Here is a 12,647-nt window from a genome sequence, read left to right on the forward strand (position 1 = left end):
ATTCCCAGTAAACTTGTAGTGACTGATGCTTTGTGCCAATGTGGCAAAAGACTCAGCCTGAAGTTGTGTCTCTAACCAAAAGCACCATTCAAACCAAGGGGGGTGGTTATCTTGCTGTGTTAAAAATATTGAATGAGTCCCCAGAGATGATGAGATTGGTTCTAAATCATAGGAATTGCTGAGTTCTTTTGCTGACCTTCCTCTCCAAGATCGTTCAGAATCTGCTTTCTGTTTGTCAGACATGGCCCTGCATGTTCTGAGAGCCTTTTCAGGAGAGTAGCACCTGATTATGGACTAAGGGCTGATTTGATTATGCTAGGAACTGAGGGATGTTAGATGGCTGGTGTTGGGAATGAAGATAGATTTGTATTCACCTGGATAGCCTGGGGTATCCTGCAATTTTTGTTAAAGGAGAGGAAATAATCTTGATTTTAAAGGTTTGAGCAACTGGAATCCCAACCTTGCCTTATTTTAGGAATAGAAAAACTCTGTAAATCCCACAGAGGAGATTCCCCTTCCCCTAAGGAAGGCAAATTCATTGCTTTGCCCATCTTTCTTTCTTCCTTTCTGCCTTTTGTGGCCCCTGAATTAAGATTTTTAATGTGAGGTGTCTTTCCCCAAACAGGGAAGGAAGGTCCTAATTGTGAATGTCTTGTTTGTACCATACACACCCTGGGGCTTGCCCAGCTCTCTGGCAGTGCCCTGTATTGAGAGCTGGCAATGAAAAGAGCATTTGAAGGGCTGAAATGGGGCAGAAGAGAGGCAATAAAAATATTTTTGTGGAGGGGTTCTTAGATGAAAAAGGGTAGAGTAATGACAAACAAGCTGGAGTTAATCCATAATGAAGGAATTTATTTGGAAGATGTGGTCACTAGTTGATCTGTGTCAGAATCTGAATCCCCAAGAACATCTCTAAAAGGAGATGTTAGGGAAGAATGGCATCGAGGTTTGCCTTGGTAAGCAGCTCAGAGCCTCTGTATTTGACTGAAGAAAGATAAAGTTTTCAGGCCTTGATACTGCCATCACAATAATTCAGGTCCACAAGTTTAAGGACATCAAGTGAGATACATGATCCCTGATTCAGCTGGGGTCCTATACAAACAACATCAAAAAAAAAGAAAAAAAAAAGAAGAGGCAGTGGCTTAGATGCAGTTAAGTGCTCTGAGCATTCAATGACAGCCCTTAATACCTGACACATATCACTTGCCTTTTCAATCACATTAAGCCCTTTAAGCTGCCAAAGAAAGCTTCAAGCAAAGCAAGCAGTGAGTACATGGAACTACTGCTAAGCCAGAATGCAACAGCTGGAGCCTAAGTCATAGAATGTTTTCCAAAAGAAGGCTGGAAACAATCAGCTTGCAGAAAGGATCAGAAGATTTTGATGGTGCTTCAGCACCATCAGAGTAAAAGAATTATTTGAATATATTTCAAAAGAATATTCTTTTTTACCTCAATACAAGAACTTCTATGATTAAGAAACTGGCAGCGACTCAACAGATTTATCTCACACATCTCCGTATCAAGGGTTGCTCTTCTACAATGATGCATGTTTGTTGCTAACTTTGTGTCAATCTCGAGGTGGAAGAGCAACCATTGTGATTTAGTCATTCCCCAAGGGAAACAAATACCAGGTCACTTAGAGACAGAATTCCCATGCTTGCACTCACCGTGAACTTCGTAAGCCATGTAGGTGGTGAGTCCACTGCACATGGAGAAGACATCTGGTCCGTAAGAGCTGAGGTTGTTGACCAGTCCGTTGGCGACAAAGGTGATCTTCTTGGTAGGTCTTCCAAAGCCAATCTGGTTCTAAACAACAAAAACCAGCATTCAGCAAGAGCAGTGCTGGGATCTGGTTCCTGCTAGGCATATTCCTCTGGAATGATGACTCAGGGCTGGGTGTTTGAGACCGACGTGCCTTTAGGGACACCATTTAATCCCTGGGTGTTTGTAGGATGACTAGCAAGCCTTGTAGGCAGCTCCAAAGGCAGAGCTCGTTCTAAGGGAGTCAGGGTGCAGGGAGCCTGAGGGGAAGTGGAAGTGAAGGAAAGCACTGAAGAAGAGATGAGGACACTCTGTGGAGCCAGAGCTCCTTCAAAAGCATTTGTACATTTGCTGCCCTGGCCCCTCAGTGGCACTCGGGCTGGAAGGCTGCAGGAGAAGTTTCCTCTTGATTTCTGTCTGCCCTGCAGATCTTCCTGCTCTTTAAAGTGTGGGTGTTTCAGAGACTCAGTTCTCAGATTTCAGAGAAAACCAATGTTAAGGAAAGGTGAATATGCTGAAGGCTGAGATAATTTTGATAATGTCTATGCTAATGTGGATGGCTGAACAAAAGGAACATGGTAGATAGTCCTCTTAAAAAAGTTTGACAGCTTACTAAAATATTTTGTATATAAAATTGAAATATTTGTTCATCCTAAATTCAACATTCTGTAGAAACAGTATTTTTCTAGGCATTGACAATGTGACTTTATGAAACATACTTAGCAGGGAATCTAAAGTCTGGGTTACTAAGACAATATAGAAGGTCAATTGAAATAATGATTTAAATAATTGTAAAAATAATCTATCTAATCTGGGACTTGGACTCAATAGGGTGAACCTGCATTAAAGGCAAACAAACGAGGATATTGCAATTTTTGAAAGCTTTCAAATTATATACCTGAAATATATCACAGAAAATACCCATGAAAATATCAATTAAAATGGCTTTTAAATAACTTTTTGGTTAAGAGGGTTTTGAAAACAGCAGGGTTTCAGGCAAAAAAAGGAACAGCATATACAGTACAATATTCCGAGTAACTGTTGACTTTGAATCATACCCTGTTCTCTGAAGCGTATAGGACAAGAGCATCAAAGCTGGGCATCTCATTTCTGATCATGGTGGAAATGTAGCACGTTCTCTCTTGCACCAATTTGGTTGCAATGATGCCCTGGAAAACAAAAGTTATTGAGCAGACGCAGTTTGGTTTTCCACATAAAGACATGGAATAGAATCTACATAAAAAGAGCAAAAAATGGTAAAACTTTCTACCTCTAATCGTGGAATTAGGATGGTCAGATTATAGAAACACAACCTAACACTGGCTCAGCTCTACCACGAGCCAGTCACCCAGCAAATATTGTGAACAACGCCATCCATGTCACTCACCATGTTATAGTTCCAGATGGTTTTCCATGAGAGGTGGTTGCTCCTTTGCTCGATAATTGCCATGTGTGCTTGACTACTGACAGTTATGTTTTGGTAAATACATGCACCAGAATAATGGCAGTTTTTATCTGTCTGCGGACACTGAAAAATCAAGGGATAGAAGACGTTTCACCATAGAAGGGAGCCAGTGATGTGCCCAAAGCTTCTGAAAAATCCCTGCTACAATGGAAGAATTGCTGCCCCCTGGGAAGTGCCCGCCCTGCCCTCAGTCTCTTCCAAAGGAGCCAGAATCACGGCTGTGGTGTTGGGCAAAGGCCGTAAGAAACCTTTTTAAGCTTTCTGTGAAACATTGCCGCATCTGACAGCTGTGACAGGTGTCTTTAGACACCTGTTGATGCGTGCAAGAGCACTGGCCACAGTTCAATCCATGGTGAAGTCCTGGAGGGAAGCCTCTGCTGACCCAGTGCTCTGTTTCAGCATCTGCACCCTCAAGCAGGAAGCTCTCAAAAGAGAAGATGCCAGGCAGGAAGGGCATCAGGGCAGGCGTTGGGCAGCAGCTCTGAAGGCCCCCATTCTGGTTCAAGAAAGGTAAGGGCTAAGGTTTTCTCACCTGTCCATTGCCATCGCCATTGCCAGTGCAGTACTGAAGCTCCACGACTCTCAGGACATTGAGGGCAATGCATGATCCCAGATTCACTTGGAGTCCTTGGAAAGCAAGGAAGGAAGAAGCAAAACCCCATGAGCTAGCGCCTAAGACCTCGGCTGCCATTCAAACCACCAGTCAGCTCTGACCGGAAGCACAGCCGTTCCTAGGACGACCCTTTTTCTAGACTGGGCATTGCGGGGGAGCTCAGCGTGAGCGGGAACACTCGGGGCCCAAACATAAGCCTCCCTAAGCTTCCCAGGAAGGAGCTGTAAGGCTTTGGATCGGGCCATTTATTGCAGCCGTGACACCACCCTGCTCCAGTGCGGATCTGCAAAGACGGCGAACCCTTTGTGCAACTGCTGAAGCTCTTGGTGTCTGTGTGACTCGAGGTGGAAGAGCAACCGTTGTGCATTGGTCCTCCCACCAGGGAAACAAATGCCAGGTCACTTAGAGACAGAATTCCCATGCTTGCACGCACCGTGAACTTCGTAAGCCATGTAGGTGGTGAGTCCACTGCACATGGAGAAGACATCTGATCCGTAAGAGCTGAGGTTGTTGACCAGTCCGTTGGCGACAAAGGTGATCTTCTTGGTAGGTCTTCCAAAGCCAATCTGGTTCTAAACAACAAAAACCAGCATTCAGCAAGAGCAGTGCTGGGATCTGGTTCCTGCTAGGCATGCTCCCTTCGGGGGAAAGGCTCGGGAATAGGGAGACGCTCTCTTGCGCCCCAAAGGAAAAGGCAGTCTGGCCAAGAAGAGCTGCAGTGCAAAGTTCCGAGCTGACCAATGCACTTTGGTACTGAATAGTCTGCGTATGACTTTGAGATCTTGGCATGCCAAGAGCAGCAAGGCCCGTGAAGGGCTCCTCCGAAACAGGGTTGGCCCAGCAAGACTGGGAGCTCAACATCATCAGAGAAAGAGAAGGGGAGGAAGGCAATGGTGCAGCCCCTTTCTTCTTTCAGCAAAGCTTCCTTATGGAAAAATTCTCAAGCCCCACTACTGTTGAGAGGAAGAAAATCCTGCCACTTGTGACAACCTCATCCTGCCAAGAAGGAAAAAGCACATGAAGAAATGGGCCAGTGAACTCCAGGCTGAGGAACCTGCTACTCCTTTGGAATCTTACCCTGCTCTCTTGTGCCAGGCGGGCCAGATTACTGAAGCTGGGCATCTCATTTTTGTTCATGATGGAAATGTAGCAGGTGCTCTGTTGCGTGACTTTGGTTGCAACGACGCCCTGTTAAAAAGCAATGTTACCGAGTGCTGGCACTTCATTCCTTCAAGCCTTGGGATTGGAGAAAACCCTTTGTTAAAACCGGAACGAGTGCCCTAGAGTTCCTACCCAAAATGGTGCACTCAACACGGTCAGAAAAAGGAAACAAACAGCACCCCTGGGCCAGCTCGACAAGGAGCCAGTCTCCTTGGACACTTTTTGAATGAGTCCCCTCCCTGCCACTCACCGTGTTGTAGTTCCAGATGGTTTTCCAGGACCCGCTGATGCTGCTTTGCTCAATGATTGCCACGTGCCACTGCCTGTTGATGGTCACAATTTGGGACTGGCCACCAATGATGACTTGGGTGTTGTTGACGAAGCCGCCAGGAATCTGAGGAGACTAGAGAGCCAAGGGATAGAAGACGTTTCACCTTTGAAGGGAGCCAGTGATGTGCTCAAAGCTTCTGAAAAATCCCTGCTACAATGGAAGAATTGCTGCCCCCTGGGAAGTGCCCGCCCTGCCCTCAGTCTCTTCCAAAGGAGCCAGAATCACGGCTGTGGTGTTGGGCAAAGGCCGTAAGAAACCTTTTTAAGCTTTCTGTGAAACATTGCCGCATCTGACAGCTGTGACAGGTGTCTTTAGACACCTGTTGATGCGTGCAAGAGCACTGGCCACAGTTCAATCCATGGTGAAGTCCTGGAGGGAAGCCTCTGCTGACCCAGTGCTCTGTTTCAGCATCTGCACCCTCAAGCAGGAAGCTCTCAAAAGAGAAGATGCCAGGCAGGAAGGGCATCAGGGCAGGCGTTGGGCAGCAGCTCTGAAGGCCCCCATTCTGGTTCAAGAAAGGTAAGGGCTAAGGTTTTCTCACCTGTCCATTGCCATCGCCATTGCCAGTGCAGTACTGAAGCTCCACGACTCTCAGGACATTGAGGGCAATGCATGATCCCAGATTCACTTGGAGTCCTTGGAAAGCAAGGAAGGAAGAAGCAAAACCCCATGAGCTAGCGCCTAAGACCTCGGCTGCCATTCAAACCACCAGTCAGCTCTGACCGGAAGCACAGCCGTTCCTAGGACGACCCTTTTTCTAGATTGGGCATTGCGGGGGAGCTCAGCGTGAGCGGGAACACTCGGGGCCCAAACGTAAGCCTCCCTAAGCTTCCCAGGAAGGAGCTGTAAGGCTTTGGATCGGGCCATTTATTGCAGCCGTGACACCACCCTGCTCCAGTGCGGATCTGCAAAGACGGCGAACCCTTTGTGCAACTGCTGAAGCTCTTGGTGTCTGTGTGACTCGAGGTGGAAGAGCAACCGTTGTGCATTGGTCCTCCCACCAGGGAAACAAATGCCAGGTCACTTAGAGACAGAATTCCCATGCTTGCACGCACCGTGAACTTTGTAAGCCATGTAGGTGGTGAGTCCACTGCACATGGAGAAGACATCTGATCCGTAAGAGCTGAGGTTGTTGACCAGTCCGTTGGCGACAAAGGTGATCTTCTTGGTAGGTCTTCCAAAGCCAATCTGGTTCTAAACAACAAAAACCAGCATTCAGCAAGAGCAGTGCTGGGATCTGGTTCCTGCTAGGCATGCTCCCTTCGGGGGAAAGGCTCGGGAATAGGGAGACGCTCTCTTGCGCCCCAAAGGAAAAGGCAGTCTGGCCAAGAAGAGCTGCAGTGCAAAGTTCCGAGCTGACCAATGCACTTTGGTACTGAATAGTCTGCGTATGACTTTGAGATCTTGGCATGCCAAGAGCAGCAAGGCCCGTGAAGGGCTCCTCCGAAACAGGGTTGGCCCAGCAAGACTGGGAGCTCAACATCATCAGAGAAAGAGAAGGGGAGGAAGGCAATGGTGCAGCCCCTTTCTTCTTTCAGCAAAGCTTCCTTATGGAAAAATTCTCAAGCCCCACTACTGTTGAGAGGAAGAAAATCCTGCCACTTGTGACAACCTCATCCTGCCAAGAAGGAAAAAGCACATGAAGAAATGGGCCAGTGAACTCCAGGCTGAGGAACCTGCTACTCCTTTGGAATCTTACCCTGCTCTCTTGTGCCAGGCGGGCCAGATTACTGAAGCTGGGCATCTCATTTTTGTTCATGATGGAAATGTAGCAGGTGCTCTGTTGCGTGACTTTGGTTGCAACGACGCCCTGTTAAAAAGCAATGTTACCGAGTGCTGGCACTTCATTCCTTCAAGCCTTGGGATTGGAGAAAACCCTTTGTTAAAACCGGAACGAGTGCCCTAGAGTTCCTACCCAAAATGGTGCACTCAACACGGTCAGAAAAAGGAAACAAACAGCACCCCTGGGCCAGCTCGACAAGGAGCCAGTCTCCTTGGACACTTTTTGAATGAGTCCCCTCCCTGCCACTCACCGTGTTGTAGTTCCAGATGGTTTTCCAGGACCCGCTGATGCTGCTTTGCTCAATGATTGCCACGTGCCACTGCCTGTTGATGGTCACAATTTGGGACTGGCCACCAATGATGACTTGGGTGTTGTTGACGAAGCCGCCAGGAATCTGAGGAGACTAGAGAGCCAAGGGATAGAAGACGTTTCACCTTTGAAGGGAGCCAGTGATGTGCCCAAAGCTTCTGAAAAATCCCTGCTACAATGGAAGAATTGCTGCCCCCTGGGAAGTGCCCGCCCTGCCCTCAGTCTCTTCCAAAGGAGCCAGAATCACGGCTGTGGTGTTGGGCAAAGGCCGTAAGAAACCTTTTTAAGCTTTCTGTGAAACATTGCCGCATCTGACAGCTGTGACAGGTGTCTTTAGACACCTGTTGATGCGTGCAAGAGCACTGGCCACAGTTCAATCCATGGTGAAGTCCTGGAGGGAAGCCTCTGCTGACCCAGTGCTCTGTTTCAGCATCTGCACCCTCAAGCAGGAAGCTCTCAAAAGAGAAGATGCCAGGCAGGAAGGGCATCAGGGCAGGCGTTGGGCAGCAGCTCTGAAGGCCCCCATTCTGGTTCAAGAAAGGTAAGGGCTAAGGTTTTCTCACCTGTCCATTGCCATCGCCATTGCCAGTGCAGTACTGAAGCTCCACGACTCTCAGGACATTGAGGGCAATGCATGATCCCAGATTCACTTGGAGTCCTTGGAAAGCAAGGAAGGAAGAAGCAAAACCCCATGAGCTAGCGCCTAAGACCTCGGCTGCCATTCAAACCACCAGTCAGCTCTGACCGGAAGCACAGCCGTTCCTAGGACGACCCTTTTTCTAGACTGGGCATTGCGGGGGAGCTCAGCGAGAGCGGGAACACTCGGGGCCCAAACGTAAGCCTCCCTAAGCTTCCCAGGAAGGAGCTGTAAGGCTTTGGATCGGGCCATTTATTGCAGCCGTGACACCACCCTGCTCCAGTGCGGATCTGCAAAGACGGCGAACCCTTTGTGCAACTGCTGAAGCTCTTGGTGTCTGTGTGACTCGAGGTGGAAGAGCAACCGTTGTGCATTGGTCCTCCCACCAGGGAAACAAATGCCAGGTCACTTAGAGACAGAATTCCCATGCTTGCACGCACCGTGAACTTCGTAAGCCATGTAGGTGGTGAGTCCACTGCACATGGAGAAGACATCTGATCCGTAAGAGCTGAGGTTGTTGACCAGTCCGTTGGCGACAAAGGTGATCTTCTTGGTAGGTCTTCCAAAGCCAATCTGGTTCTAAACAACAAAAACCAGCATTCAGCAAGAGCAGTGCTGGGATCTGGTTCCTGCTAGGCATGCTCCCTTCGGGGGAAAGGCTCGGGAATAGGGAGACGCTCTCTTGCGCCCCAAAGGAAAAGGCAGTCTGGCCAAGAAGAGCTGCAGTGCAAAGTTCCGAGCTGACCAATGCACTTTGGTACTGAATAGTCTGCGTATGACTTTGAGATCTTGGCATGCCAAGAGCAGCAAGGCCCGTGAAGGGCTCCTCCGAAACAGGGTTGGCCCAGCAAGACTGGGAGCTCAACATCATCAGAGAAAGAGAAGGGGAGGAAGGCAATGGTGCAGCCCCTTTCTTCTTTCAGCAAAGCTTCCTTATGGAAAAATTCTCAAGCCCCACTACTGTTGAGAGGAAGAAAATCCTGCCACTTGTGACAACCTCATCCTGCCAAGAAGGAAAAAGCACATGAAGAAATGGGCCAGTGAACTCCAGGCTGAGGAACCTGCTACTCCTTTGGAATCTTACCCTGCTCTCTTGTGCCAGGCGGGCCAGATTACTGAAGCTGGGCATCTCATTTTTGTTCATGATGGAAATGTAGCAGGTGCTCTGTTGCGTGACTTTGGTTGCAACGACGCCCTGTTAAAAAGCAATGTTACCGAGTGCTGGCACTTCATTCCTTCAAGCCTTGGGATTGGAGAAAACCCTTTGTTAAAACCGGAACGAGTGCCCTAGAGTTCCTACCCAAAATGGTGCACTCAACACGGTCAGAAAAAGGAAACAAACAGCACCCCTGGGCCAGCTCGACAAGGAGCCAGTCTCCTTGGACACTTTTTGAATGAGTCCCCTCCCTGCCACTCACCGTGTTGTAGTTCCAGATGGTTTTCCAGGACCCGCTGATGCTGCTTTGCTCAATGATTGCCACGTGCCACTGCCTGTTGATGGTCACAATTTGGGACTGGCCACCAATGATGACTTGGGTGTTGTTGACGAAGCCGCCAGGAATCTGAGGAGACTAGAGAGCCAAGGGATAGAAGACGTTTCACCTTTGAAGGGAGCCAGTGATGTGCTCAAAGCTTCTGAAAAATCCCTGCTACAATGGAAGAATTGCTGCCCCCTGGGAAGTGCCCGCCCTGCCCTCAGTCTCTTCCAAAGGAGCCAGAATCACGGCTGTGGTGTTGGGCAAAGGCCGTAAGAAACCTTTTTAAGCTTTCTGTGAAACATTGCCGCATCTGACAGCTGTGACAGGTGTCTTTAGACACCTGTTGATGCGTGCAAGAGCACTGGCCACAGTTCAATCCATGGTGAAGTCCTGGAGGGAAGCCTCTGCTGACCCAGTGCTCTGTTTCAGCATCTGCACCCTCAAGCAGGAAGCTCTCAAAAGAGAAGATGCCAGGCAGGAAGGGCATCAGGGCAGGCGTTGGGCAGCAGCTCTGAAGGCCCCCATTCTGGTTCAAGAAAGGTAAGGGCTAAGGTTTTCTCACCTGTCCATTGCCATCGCCATTGCCAGTGCAGTACTGAAGCTCCACGACTCTCAGGACATTGAGGGCAATGCATGATCCCAGATTCACTTGGAGTCCTTGGAAAGCAAGGAAGGAAGAAGCAAAACCCCATGAGCTAGCGCCTAAGACCTCGGCTGCCATTCAAACCACCAGTCAGCTCTGACCGGAAGCACAGCCGTTCCTAGGACGACCCTTTTTCTAGATTGGGCATTGCGGGGGAGCTCAGCGTGAGCGGGAACACTCGGGGCCCAAACGTAAGCCTCCCTAAGCTTCCCAGGAAGGAGCTGTAAGGCTTTGGATCGGGCCATTTATTGCAGCCGTGACACCACCCTGCTCCAGTGCGGATCTGCAAAGACGGCGAACCCTTTGTGCAACTGCTGAAGCTCTTGGTGTCTGTGTGACTCGAGGTGGAAGAGCAACCGTTGTGCATTGGTCCTCCCACCAGGGAAACAAATGCCAGGTCACTTAGAGACAGAATTCCCATGCTTGCACGCACCGTGAACTTTGTAAGCCATGTAGGTGGTGAGTCCACTGCACATGGAGAAGACATCTGATCCGTAAGAGCTGAGGTTGTTGACCAGTCCGTTGGCGACAAAGGTGATCTTCTTGGTAGGTCTTCCAAAGCCAATCTGGTTCTAAACAACAAAAACCAGCATTCAGCAAGAGCAGTGCTGGGATCTGGTTCCTGCTAGGCATGCTCCCTTCGGGGGAAAGGCTCGGGAATAGGGAGACGCTCTCTTGCGCCCCAAAGGAAAAGGCAGTCTGGCCAAGAAGAGCTGCAGTGCAAAGTTCCGAGCTGACCAATGCACTTTGGTACTGAATAGTCTGCGTATGACTTTGAGATCTTGGCATGCCAAGAGCAGCAAGGCCCGTGAAGGGCTCCTCCGAAACAGGGTTGGCCCAGCAAGACTGGGAGCTCAACATCATCAGAGAAAGAGAAGGGGAGGAAGGCAATGGTGCAGCCCCTTTCTTCTTTCAGCAAAGCTTCCTTATGGAAAAATTCTCAAGCCCCACTACTGTTGAGAGGAAGAAAATCCTGCCACTTGTGACAACCTCATCCTGCCAAGAAGGAAAAAGCACATGAAGAAATGGGCCAGTGAACTCCAGGCTGAGGAACCTGCTACTCCTTTGGAATCTTACCCTGCTCTCTTGTGCCAGGCGGGCCAGATTACTGAAGCTGGGCATCTCATTTTTGTTCATGATGGAAATGTAGCAGGTGCTCTGTTGCGTGACTTTGGTTGCAACGACGCCCTGTTAAAAAGCAATGTTACCGAGTGCTGGCACTTCATTCCTTCAAGCCTTGGGATTGGAGAAAACCCTTTGTTAAAACCGGAACGAGTGCCCTAGAGTTCCTACCCAAAATGGTGCACTCAACACGGTCAGAAAAAGGAAACAAACAGCACCCCTGGGCCAGCTCGACAAGGAGCCAGTCTCCTTGGACACTTTTTGAATGAGTCCCCTCCCTGCCACTCACCGTGTTGTAGTTCCAGATGGTTTTCCAGGACCCGCTGATGCTGCTTTGCTCAATGATTGCCACGTGCCACTGCCTGTTGATGGTCACAATTTGGGACTGGCCACCAATGATGACTTGGGTGTTGTTGACGAAGCCGCCAGGAATCTGAGGAGACTAGAGAGCCAAGGGATAGAAGACGTTTCACCTTTGAAGGGAGCCAGTGATGTGCTCAAAGCTTCTGAAAAATCCCTGCTACAATGGAAGAATTGCTGCCCCCTGGGAAGTGCCCGCCCTGCCCTCAGTCTCTTCCAAAGGAGCCAGAATCACGGCTGTGGTGTTGGGCAAAGGCCGTAAGAAACCTTTTTAAGCTTTCTGTGAAACATTGCCGCATCTGACAGCTGTGACAGGTGTCTTTAGACACCTGTTGATGCGTGCAAGAGCACTGGCCACAGTTCAATCCATGGTGAAGTCCTGGAGGGAAGCCTCTGCTGACCCAGTGCTCTGTTTCAGCATCTGCACCCTCAAGCAGGAAGCTCTCAAAAGAGAAGATGCCAGGCAGGAAGGGCATCAGGGCAGGCGTTGGGCAGCAGCTCTGAAGGCCCCCATTCTGGTTCAAGAAAGGTAAGGGCTAAGGTTTTCTCACCTGTCCATTGCCATCGCCATTGCCAGTGCAGTACTGAAGCTCCACGACTCTCAGGACATTGAGGGCAATGCATGATCCCAGATTCACTTGGAGTCCTTGGAAAGCAAGGAAGGAAGAAGCAAAACCCCATGAGCTAGCGCCTAAGACCTCGGCTGCCATTCAAACCACCAGTCAGCTCTGACCGGAAGCACAGCCGTTCCTAGGACGACCCTTTTTCTAGATTGGGCATTGCGGGGGAGCTCAGCGTGAGCGGGAACACTCGGGGCCCAAACGTAAGCCTCCCTAAGCTTCCCAGGAAGGAGCTGTAAGGCTTTGGATCGGGCCATTTATTGCAGCCGTGACACCACCCTGCTCCAGTGCGGATCTGCAAAGACGGCGAACCCTTTGTGCAACTGCTGAAGCTCTTGGTGTCTGTGTGACTCGAGGTGGAAGA

At 49.5% G+C, this 12,647-nt stretch overlaps 4 protein-coding genes across 4 annotated transcripts; all 4 read right to left on the minus strand.

The window, feature by feature from the left end:
- Positions 1-634: 634 nt before the first annotated feature.
- Positions 635-5,797, minus strand: LOC134054584 (uncharacterized). Its single transcript, XM_062510439.1, has 9 exons — positions 5,723-5,797; positions 5,251-5,403; positions 4,917-5,027; positions 4,273-4,411; positions 3,759-3,910; positions 3,149-3,289; positions 2,820-2,930; positions 1,668-1,806; positions 635-1,092 (listed from the first exon to the last, which is right to left on the minus strand). Exons 1-9 carry the CDS (start codon positions 5,795-5,797, stop codon positions 1,004-1,006), a joined length of 1,110 nt encoding a protein of 369 aa, XP_062366423.1. The 3' UTR covers positions 635-1,003.
- Positions 5,798-5,857: 60 nt separating this feature from the next.
- LOC134054585 (gastrokine-1-like) lies at positions 5,858-7,911 on the minus strand. The gene is made up of 5 exons (XM_062510440.1): positions 7,837-7,911; positions 7,365-7,517; positions 7,031-7,141; positions 6,387-6,525; positions 5,858-5,967 (listed from the first exon to the last, which is right to left on the minus strand). The coding sequence occupies exons 1-5, from the start codon at positions 7,909-7,911 to the stop codon at positions 5,858-5,860; spliced, it is 588 nt and encodes a 195-aa protein (XP_062366424.1).
- A 60-nt stretch (positions 7,912-7,971) lies between these two features.
- LOC134054586 (gastrokine-1-like) lies at positions 7,972-10,025 on the minus strand. The gene is made up of 5 exons (XM_062510441.1): positions 9,951-10,025; positions 9,479-9,631; positions 9,145-9,255; positions 8,501-8,639; positions 7,972-8,081 (listed from the first exon to the last, which is right to left on the minus strand). The coding sequence occupies exons 1-5, from the start codon at positions 10,023-10,025 to the stop codon at positions 7,972-7,974; spliced, it is 588 nt and encodes a 195-aa protein (XP_062366425.1).
- Positions 10,026-10,085: 60 nt separating this feature from the next.
- LOC134054587 (gastrokine-1-like) lies at positions 10,086-12,139 on the minus strand. The gene is made up of 5 exons (XM_062510442.1): positions 12,065-12,139; positions 11,593-11,745; positions 11,259-11,369; positions 10,615-10,753; positions 10,086-10,195 (listed from the first exon to the last, which is right to left on the minus strand). Exons 1-5 carry the CDS (start codon positions 12,137-12,139, stop codon positions 10,086-10,088), a joined length of 588 nt encoding a protein of 195 aa, XP_062366426.1.
- Between the last annotated feature and the right edge of the window lie 508 nt (positions 12,140-12,647).

Source organism: Cinclus cinclus, chromosome 29 (genome assembly GCF_963662255.1).
Source record: "Cinclus cinclus chromosome 29, bCinCin1.1, whole genome shotgun sequence".
NCBI classification, from domain to species: domain Eukaryota; kingdom Metazoa; phylum Chordata; class Aves; order Passeriformes; family Cinclidae; genus Cinclus; species Cinclus cinclus.